Source organism: Ceratotherium simum, chromosome 16, assembly GCF_057802395.1.
Source record: "Ceratotherium simum simum isolate JZ-2026a chromosome 16, ASM5780239v1, whole genome shotgun sequence".
NCBI classification, from domain to species: domain Eukaryota; kingdom Metazoa; phylum Chordata; class Mammalia; order Perissodactyla; family Rhinocerotidae; genus Ceratotherium; species Ceratotherium simum.
The window spans coordinates 36,348,566-36,358,276 of NC_141915.1; the positions used below are offsets into that span (position 1 = coordinate 36,348,566).

The window sequence follows — 9,711 nt, forward strand, 5'->3', positions numbered from 1 at the left end:
CCTTCAGGCCTCAGCTCAGATATCCTCCTGCCTCTGTGCAGGGTTCAGGCCTCCTTGGGCTGTCACAGCAACACGTGCCGCCCCCATCCCAGCACACATCACACTGCAGAGAAACTGGCTGCTTTTGTGTCCACTGCCCCCGCTGGACCTTAGGATCCACGGAGGGGGGCATGGTGCCTGTCTTATTCATCACTCCATCCCCGGCACCCAGTATAGGAGAGGCTCTGGAAAGATCTGTTGGATGGATGAAGGACTCCAGAAGAAGTCCAGGCTGCAAAGTGTTGACGGCCTGGGGTGTATCTCCAAGGGAGTTGGTGAGAAGGTAGAGGGAAGTTCCCCCTTGAGAGACAAGAGTCCTAGAATTTAGGATCATAGAACATCAGAGCTTGAAGGGCCCTCAGAGGCCATCTAATAATCCTCTTTTTGATTTACAAATGAGAAACCTAAGGGAAGGAGCCACTGGCTGGACAAGGATGGGTGGGAGGAGGGAGAGGTGGCAGCTGCAGAGTAAGTGATGATGAAAAGTGAATATTTAGTACTGGTAGGGCTCCTAAAATAAACAAAGATAATATTCCTTCTGGGTATGGTGGCCCCCTGCATGTGGCCGGCTTCCCCGGTCTCCCCACTGGGGCTGGACTCTGGCCTCCTCACATTGACCACTAGATGGCGTCAGCTCCCCAGGCAAAGGAGAAAGCCAGCGCTCCTGGCTCACCCTCTGGTTCCATCCTCCTCCACAGTTCCTCCCCTCAGACCCAGCACTCAGTGAGCACAGTTGCTGTGGCCGTGCCCAGCCAGCATGACACTTGGGCTCCAGGGAACAGCTTCAACAAGGCACTTTTTCTTGTGCCAGGAGAGGGTGGGCAATGGACTGTGACCTGGGCAGTGGCCAGCACTGTCCCTTCTGCCTCCTGCCAGCCTCCCAGAGGCCCCTGACATACTGCCCTACATCACCCCTCCACCAGGGGCAGGACTCTGGCCAGACTGACACCTGTTCATCTTGTTGGCCCAGGCAAGGTGCAGTGGGTGGCACTGGTCCCATTGCATCCTCCGGCAACCTCGCCGCCCTGAGCCAGCAGGTGCCCGCCCAGCAGCTGGTGGCTCCAGTCCTGCTGGCCTGACGGGCCCCTTGGATGCCACTCATGGCCCCATCTGGGACGCCGCTCCTGCTCCTACCCTGGAGTGGGGCAGCTCGATGCTGGTGCCTGCTCTATGCCTCCCCTTTTCCTAACCCTGCAAGCATACTGAGCCAAGATGATTCAGCCCTCCTCCAGTATTAGGGAGTCTCAGTTATTCATTCAACAAACATCTCCTAAGCACTGAGGTTGTGTGTGCCAGGATTTGCCCTAGGTATCTGGAAGGTAGTAGCGAACTAGATAGATACAGCTCCTGGTGTCTTAGAGTATGCACTGCAGTGGGGGCCAGATATTAACCTCACATCACCAAACAATTGTTTAATTGCTCACTTAAGTTCCTACTGCTGCAGTTTTAGTCCACTTCTAGAACTCTTAGATTTTCAGAGCAGAATGGAGCATAGAAATTATCCTGATGTAACCCACCACCACCACCACCACCCTTTCCTGATTCCAGGATTCTGGACTCCCAGTCCAGTGCTCATTCACTTTACTCAGGAGCGGCAGGTTGGGGTGGGGTTAAGGAGGGAAAGGAGTGAGGCTTCTGTGAGGACCTCATGAGGAATATGATAGACTCAGCCACCTCTGAATCATCTGGCTCTTCTTGGTCTCAGTTGATGAATGAATAAATGAACCCCTGAGAAGTGGCTTGCCCGACGCTGTCTCTTCTCTGTGGGGAGCTGGGGGCCCCAAAGCAGGCCCTGCTGGTCTCTCCCGCTCCCATCCTGGGAGGGGGAGCTGGCCCGCCCAGTGCCCTTCCTGCCCCCAATGCCGCGGGCTCCCTAGGCGCCCTCTTGGCAACAGAACAGAGGGCAACCAGGGCGGGTGGCAACTCGCCCCGCCACGGGCTCAGAGCGGCGGGCGATAGGCGCTGGGGGGACGCGGAGATAGACAGACAGATAGCGCTCCCCTCGCCCGGCCCCCGCCCCCACCTTTCCCACACCGCGCCTCCCCGGAGCCGCTCAGACCTGGAGGGCACTCCTGCCCCTGGGCCCGCGGACTGTGGTCCTCTGTCTCCGCCAACTGCAGCTCTTAAAATCTCTTGGAATCCCTGGAAGCCTGCCCCGGGGATGTGGCTTTGGAAAGGGGCACAGAGCCCCCAGCATACTTCTCTCCCTAACGGAGTCTACTAAGGAGACCCCTCTTCTGGACGTGGCGAGACTTGGGGAGGCTGCAGATCCCAGGAGTGACCACAAGGTGGCGCGCTGGCACTGCGTGTCCTGGGACTCGTGTAGCCAGGCCAGGCCGGGGAAGGGAACAAGAGAATTGACGCGGCAGCCTGTGAGAAGGTGGTATGGGGTTAGGAACTGAGATTTGAAGGAGCTCCCTGACCCCCAAGGGAAAGGCGGAGAGCAGAATTGGGGGTAGAATGGAGAAATGGGCTAGACGTTGGGAACAACGTGGATGAGTGAGAGGCCTGGCCTTATGGGCCACACAGGATTAGGAGCTGGGGGTCCCCAGGGAGGGGAGCCTCTTCCTCAGGGCCTTCATGGGGTGACTGGGTTCAATGGAGCATCATGGTTCCCAGCTACTGGGGATTGGGAAGGTACTGAGAGTTTTATACACATTTGCATACAACTACACATTCACACACAGACACACCGTCCTGGGGCCCTCCACTCACACTGCTTACACACCCCACACACCGCTGCACTTTCTCACACACGCATTCCTGCACTCACATACATCTCCATATACTGTGGAACACACGAAATCCTCACATCACACACCCTGAATACACACGTCCCACATACCTGATCTTTAAAAATGCCCACACTCCCTGAGTGCCATCCCAAATGCACAGACTCTGCCCGCAAACTTACCGAAGCACACAGTCAGAGAGCCAGCCTGTGTCCCACCCAACCTCGTGGGGACCCCAGGTCCCCTGCTCTCTCCAGCAAGCCTGGGTCATCTCTGAAACCGCACACACATAGCTACAGAGATAACTCCAGTATCACCACTGACAGGCTGGGCAACCGTCCCCTCCCCAGAAGCCCCTAAATCCACACACACCTTCCCTCCCAGGCCCTCTCCAACAGGACCCTCCCTGGGCCCAATCATGACTTTCATAGGCCCAAGGCACTTTTGCCTGAGTCCCTTCCTCCATTAAAAAAAAATAATAATTTAAATTATTGTTTTGAGTGCATTGATGCGAAGACAATATATGATCATATTTTCAAACATTTTCTTCAATCTAAAATTTTGTTTTTCCTTACTTTTGATTTTAAAAGAAATTAAAACATTTTTGCGGGCCCTGGTCCTCCCCACTTTGGGCGAGTTTGTCTGCCTGTCATTTGCAGGGCGCAGGCTCACACACACACACATCCCACCTTGGACCACCTTCCTCCAAAAACACCCAATGGGCAAATTCTCCTCCTTCCCCTTTGCACCTGAGCCCACATCCCACCCACAGCCAGGGAGACAGACAGACTGACAGATCCTGAGGGCTCTGCAAAACCACCCTCCCCCACCCCCTTCCTTCGGAGACACTGGGAGTTTATCTGGGCTGGGGGAGGGAGCGACAGGAGGAGGAATGAGGGGTCTGTGTGTGTGTGTGTGTGTGTGTGCGCCTGTGTGTGTGTGTGTGTGTGTGTGTTTTGGGTAACAACAAAGAATGGGGGGAAGAGAGGGGAGAGAGAGAGAGAGAACGACAGAGCGCAAGAGCATGTTTTGCCTCGAAGGCAAGACTTGCAGCCAATCAGAGTGTTGGAGCCTCCCTCGGCGACTCCACTATTGAGTCTATAACCGGCTGGCCGGGCGGAGCTGGCAGCATTTGACTGTGGCTTGGGACGCGACGAGAGGCGCGCAGCGACTGCCCGAAGGCCGACGATGGTCTAAGCGCCCCTCGGCCTCCCCTCCCCCGAGACTCTGCCGGGCCCTCCCCTCGCCCTCCGGACGCACGCCCCCGCCTCGTCTCCTCCGCCTCCCCGGCGCTCCTGCCCGCTTCGGCGCTCCGCTCTGCGGCCGAGGCCAGCCCCGGGGTGGCGCGGCGCCCGCCAGGATGAGTGGCTCCTTCGATCGCAAGCTCAGCAGCATCCTCACCGATATCTCCAGCTCGCTTAGCTGCCATGCGGGCTCCAAGGACTCGCCCACACTGCCCGAGTCTTCCGTCACTGACCTGGGCTACTACAGCGCTCCTCAGCACGACTACTACTCGGGCCAGCCCTACGGCCAGACCGTGAATCCCTACACCTACCACCACCAGTTCAATCTCAATGGGCTTGCAGGCACGGGCGCCTACTCGCCCAAGTCGGAATATACCTACGGAGCCTCCTACCGGCAATACGGAGCATACCGGGAGCAGCCGCTGCCCGCCCAGGACCCAGGTGAGGACCACCGGGTCGCGGGAGGGTGGGAGACGCTGGAAAGTTCCCGAGGGAGAGAAAGGCGGGGAACTGAAGCTGAAATCTAGGGACGCGTCGAGGGTAAGAAATGTACTGTGTGGAGTTACAGAAGGTGGGCTAGATGACCCCCAGAGGGGACAAATGACCTTCCAGTCCTGAGACTGCAGGCGTTTGCTGCGTGCTGTGCGCCGCGGTCTCGGGTGAGGATCGAGATGAGCTGGGCGAGGAAGGAGAGGGCTGTGGATTGTCAAGGAACTTCCTAACCGAGGTGCTTTCGCGGGCACTGCAGCGGGGGGTCCTCCATCGGGTTGCAGAGGGCTCGCGGGTAGGCAGCGGGGACTGGAGGCTCCAGGGACCCTCTGGATCTGGGCTGGGGAGGGGGGAAATGGTGAGGGGGACATGGAGAGAGACCCCCAGAATTACGGGAAAACGGAGGGAAGCAGCGACTGAGAAGTAGAGAAGCTGAAAGAGAAAAGTGGAGGCGCAGCGAAAGAGAAATGTGGAGAGACAAAGTGAGAGAGAGAAGAAAGGAACAGAGGATCGGACGGAAAGAAGGACGGAAAGAGTCTCTACTATGCTTGCAACTTTTCTGAAAATCTAAAACTATTCTAAAATAAAAAGTTTAAAAAAAAAAAAAAAAACAAGGAAGGAAGGAAGAACGGGCGGGAAAGAGCCAGAAAAGAGACCGCCGGCAAGGTGGGGGTGAGAAGGCGGCGGCCAGCAGACGGGTGGCGAGGCTGGGAGGGACCGGGAAGGCGTCGTGAGCCGCGCCGTGGCCGTCCTCGCCGGGCGGTTGCTGGCGCCGGGGCCCGCGCTCCGGGCTTCGGGCGCAGGGCGCTGGGAGCTGGGAGCGCCGCGTCGTGGGCGGCCGCCGGTCCGGCTCTGTCGGCTCTGTCGCCGTGGCTCCCTCCCGGGGCGCCGGCGGCGGGGCGCGCAGCCGGGAAATCCCGGGGCGAGTCGGTGGGCTGGAGGGTGGGGCGTCCCGCCGGGCCTGGGGTGCGCGGGGTCGCAGGCCGAGGTTGAGCCGCCCCCCGCCCGGTGCGTTGCCCGCAGTTTCCGTGAAGGAGGAGCCGGAAGCCGAGGTGCGCATGGTGAACGGGAAGCCCAAGAAAGTCCGAAAGCCGCGCACGATCTACTCCAGCTACCAGCTGGCCGCCCTGCAGCGCCGCTTCCAGAAGGCCCAGTACCTGGCGCTGCCCGAGCGCGCCGAGCTCGCCGCGCAGCTGGGCCTCACGCAGACACAGGTCAGTGCTGGGCGGGCGAGGGCCACCAGGCTTCGGTGGGGGCTCTCCAGGCGCCGCTGAGCCGAGCCTGGCTGGCCTTTTGAAGTTCCTGCAAGCCCTTGAAACTCTTGCCTGTGGGTGGGGAGCCCCCCACGTCTCAACTTCTGTTGGAAGTCTCTACATTAGCACGTGCACAGGCGTGCATATTTGTGAACCTGTGCAGCTGTGGGTGTCTGTCACAAGGAGAGATGTCCTCCTCCCCTCTGCCCCAGGATCCCCAGCTCCCACAGACCCCCAACAGTGCTGGTCGCTCACTTAACAGGAGTCCACATCGTGTCATCCCCCGAGGCTAGGCATGTGTGTGCAGAGGTGTACATACACGTGTGTGTTTGCACACATGCTAATGGGTCGGTGTACGTGTGGGAATGCTCACATAAGGAGTGCGACCTTTCAAGGGTCATTGTGTTTATAGATGGAGGGCACGTGTATGTGACTGTGCAGACCGGTGAATGCATGTACAAAAATGTGTTTGTACCAAAACACCGCATTCCTGCTCAGCACCCGAATGCTCACCCCTTCCTCTGCCCCCAGCCAAGAGGAGAGAGTCCCCACCAAAGGGGGATGGGGACTCAGAGGTGGGAGCCCCACTCCCACCCTCAGCCTGTCCCTAAAGCCCCCAGCAGCCTGTCACTTCTCAGGGGAGGAGTGTGGACGCCTGGCTCCCTACAGGTGTGGACAGGCGAGCCTGGGTTGCGGCTGCGTGGAGCCCGGTCCGCCGGGAATCTGGGTCACCTGGTGAGGAGCTGATTCATTGTTTGTACCAGTCATGGGGTGGGGAGCAGCAGGGGGAGGGGGAGATACCCCAAGGGAAATATGGGGATCATGGCTCATCTACTCTTGAGTCCCCAGGTCACCCCCATTAGCCAGCCCCGGAGGGCTCCTCCATGCCTGAGTGTGTGAACACTGGTGCTCATGTTTGTGGGGTGTTTATCTGGGTGTATCTGTGCATGTGTTTATCTTTATAGTCCGGTGTCTGTGTGTGAGGCTATGAGTGGGTACGTTCTTGCACATGGAGATGCTTATGTGGGTGTGTGTTTGTCTCTGTGTATCTGGGCGCCTCTGCTTACGGGTTTCTAGTGTGAACAAAATGCCATAAACCGCCCAGCCCCCACCGGGCTGCCTTTTATTGAGTGCTTACTGCATACCAGGCTGTTCTAAGTTCTTTGTCTTAACATATTTGAGTGTCCTAATGAGCCTGTGAGGTAGGTAATAGTGCTACCATCATCCCCGTTTTGCAGATGAGGCAGGCAAGAACAGAGAGGTTAAGTAACTTGCCCAAAGCAGCAGAGCGGAATTTGGACCCAGGGGGTTGAAAGTTCCTAGCCACAGTTCTATCCCAGATAGAAAAAAGATGCTGGCCTGGGAGTCAGGACTCCTGGGATTTGCCTGGGTCTTGTTGCGTGACATTGGGTGCCGGCCTTGCCCTCTCTAGGCTGGGGTCCCTGCAGGGTTTTCACTCAGCACGCTGAGAGGCTAACTGGCTCCCCGCTTCTTCTCCGGCGCAGGTGAAAATCTGGTTCCAGAACCGCCGCTCCAAATTCAAGAAGCTCTACAAGAATGGGGAGGTGCCCCTGGAGCACAGCCCCAACAACAGCGACTCCATGGCCTGCAACTCACCGCCATCGCCTGCCCTCTGGGACACCTCCTCCCACTCCACTCCGGCCCCCGCGCGCAGTCAGCTGCCCCCGCCAATCCCGTACAGTGCCTCCCCCAGCTACCTGGATGACCCCACCAACTCCTGGTACCACACACAGAACCTGAGTGGACCGCACTTACAGCAGCAGCCGCCTCAGCCGGCCACCCTGCACCACGCCTCCCCGGGGCCCCCGCCCAACCCTGGGGCTGTGTACTGAGCACCCACCTGGCCTGAACCTCCCACGAAGGACCCCTGGGACCAGGCAGAAGGCGCCTCCGTCCTAGCCAACACTCAGGAATCATCGAGGAGCACAGGAGAAAGAGCACCCCCATTCCCCCTTCCCTTGCCCCTTCCTCCAAGGACCTAAGAGCTTCCAGATGAAATTTGCATGGACCAAGGATGTCCCCTGAATCTCCTTCCCCCCGCCTAGACACTGGGGTACCCCTCCAGATGTTGGGGCACTCCACTCCAGCTGGGACAGCTGTTCCCTTTCTGCTCCAGAAGACTGGATTGGCTTTAAATGGCCCATCATCTTCCAGCTTCTAAAACTTAGTCCTCGTTCCCCAGACTTGGGGATTGGGGAGACTGTGGAGTGTTTGCGGGTCAGGCCTGGGCTGGGGCACCAGGCACTGTGGATTCCAGGACCTGCCAGGCCTGGTTCCTCCTAAACCACCTGTGGCTCCCCACTTCCTGAGCATCCCCTCTGCCAAAAAGACATTGGACATCATGACTGGGACTCAGGGTGGGGACCTCAGCCAGCCCCGGCCCAGCACTTCTAGCCCTCATTTAAGATTTGAGGGTTAAACCAAAGAAAACCCCCCAAGTGAGGGAATCTTTTCATATTTGTGGCTTTAGAGGGAAGAACTCAAGGAGCCATCTCTTCTCTCCCTCTCTGGTCAGAGAGGAGGAGTGGGTCTCTGAAGTTTCCTAAGGACCCATTTCTTCTTCCATGTACAGGACTTTGCACAACTTTTGTTTTAAAAGCTGTTGAAATATAGGAAAACAAAGGGCATTGTTAACAGATAGGACCATCTCCCCTGCGCGGGCATCTCTGCTCTGCGCCCCCCACCTCTTCCTCTCCTCCAGTAAGTTGATAGTTTTGGCGCCAACTCCCAAATCTCCAAGGAGACATACCAGGCAAGACAAACCCCAAAACATCCCCTTTCTGGTGGCCTTGGAAACAGATGGCTCCTGCCGAGATGGAGAATGTCGGGTGAGGTGCACGGGGAGAAAGGGGAGGGTTATAACTCGCTTCCTTCAGGGGTGAGGGGGTGGCTATCTGGAGGGCTGGCGGCGCTGCCCCTCCTTGGCCCAGATGTCCCCCCAGAGCTAACTTTCCTCCACCCCTGATGTGGTCAAACATCGAAGAGAAGGAGAGGTAGAAGACTGTAGCTATATATATAGTATGTATTTTTTTTTAAGAGCAACAGAGAAGCAGCCTCCTCCCTGCTGTGGTTTCCTATTTATGTGGCCCTTTCCTCTTGGATGTACCTGCCTGTGCGTCGCAAGCTCAGAGAAACAGGGATGTGGGCTCTGGCTGGGTTCGGGTTTGGTGGGAGGCGCAGGAGAGAGGAGAGACACGGTAGGTCTCGAAGAGTCCCACCCCAAGGGACAGGAATGAAGCCAGCTCCCACTCCCTCCCAGCCTTCTCATTTCTCCTTTCTTACTGGACCCATCTTTATATATAAAGTTAATAAAAAAGACGAAAATAACCACTGAGCTCTTTGAACTGGAGGCTGGAGACAGACAGGTCTCGGGGGAGGGCCTGGGAGTTGGGGAAGGTGTTTGGTGAGGAGGGACCTCCTGACCCCATGGCTGCCCCCAACCTGGGCAGGTCTGGGTGAGTGGGAGGCTCCCAGCCGTGGCCTCCCTGACTCCACTCTGCTTGGCGGCTTGGCGTTCCCTGCCAGCCAGCTGCCCTCCGCCACTGCCGCGGCTGCCGGGTCACCTCAGAGCTGCTCTTTGATCTTGGGCTGACACGCAGACATGCTTGCACATGAGTGTAAACCCCCTGCCTCCACGCCCAGACACTCCCTGGCCCCTCACCCTGCTGTCTGTCCTTTCCAGCGTGGGGTGTGGGTGGAGCCTCAGGCAGGGGGAACACCACTGTTCCCACAGCTGGCAGGGACCCCAGGCCATTGGGATCCAGGCTGGATGATGGACGCAAACAGATGAGGGGGTGCTGCGTTTACCTTCTCAGGGGGTTCGGGCCCTGACTCAGAGCCTTGCTGCTACCACCGACTGCCTGGACCGGCATTGCAGCCATCCTCCTCTTCTAGCTGCCCAGCTCCAAGACCTTGGAGATGGAGAGCTGGGGG

General features: G+C 58.0%; 1 protein-coding gene across 1 annotated transcript; it reads left to right on the top strand.

The window, feature by feature from the left end:
• The first annotated feature begins 3,942 nt into the window (after positions 1 to 3,942).
• On the top strand, positions 3,943 to 9,099 carry DLX3 (distal-less homeobox 3). The gene is made up of 3 exons (XM_004434670.3): positions 3,943 to 4,456; positions 5,528 to 5,718; positions 7,263 to 9,099. The coding sequence occupies exons 1-3, from the start codon at positions 4,132 to 4,134 to the stop codon at positions 7,608 to 7,610; spliced, it is 864 nt and encodes a 287-aa protein (XP_004434727.1). The 5' UTR covers positions 3,943 to 4,131; the 3' UTR covers positions 7,611 to 9,099.
• Positions 9,100 to 9,711: the final 612 nt, after the last annotated feature.

What these genes read in the sequence shown, in the direction of transcription:
- DLX3 (XM_004434670.3), top strand. Translation starts at nt 4,132, where the DNA reads ATGAGTGGCTCCTTCGATCGCAAGCTCAGCAGCATCCTCACCGATATC. An exon ending in GCTGCCCGCCCAGGACCCAG is followed by an intron (nt 4,457 to 5,527) that starts GTGAGGACCACC and finishes CGTTGCCCGCAG; the next exon opens with TTTCCGTGAAGGAGGAGCCG. An exon ending in TGGGCCTCACGCAGACACAG is followed by an intron (nt 5,719 to 7,262) that starts GTCAGTGCTGGG and finishes TCTCCGGCGCAG; the next exon opens with GTGAAAATCTGGTTCCAGAA.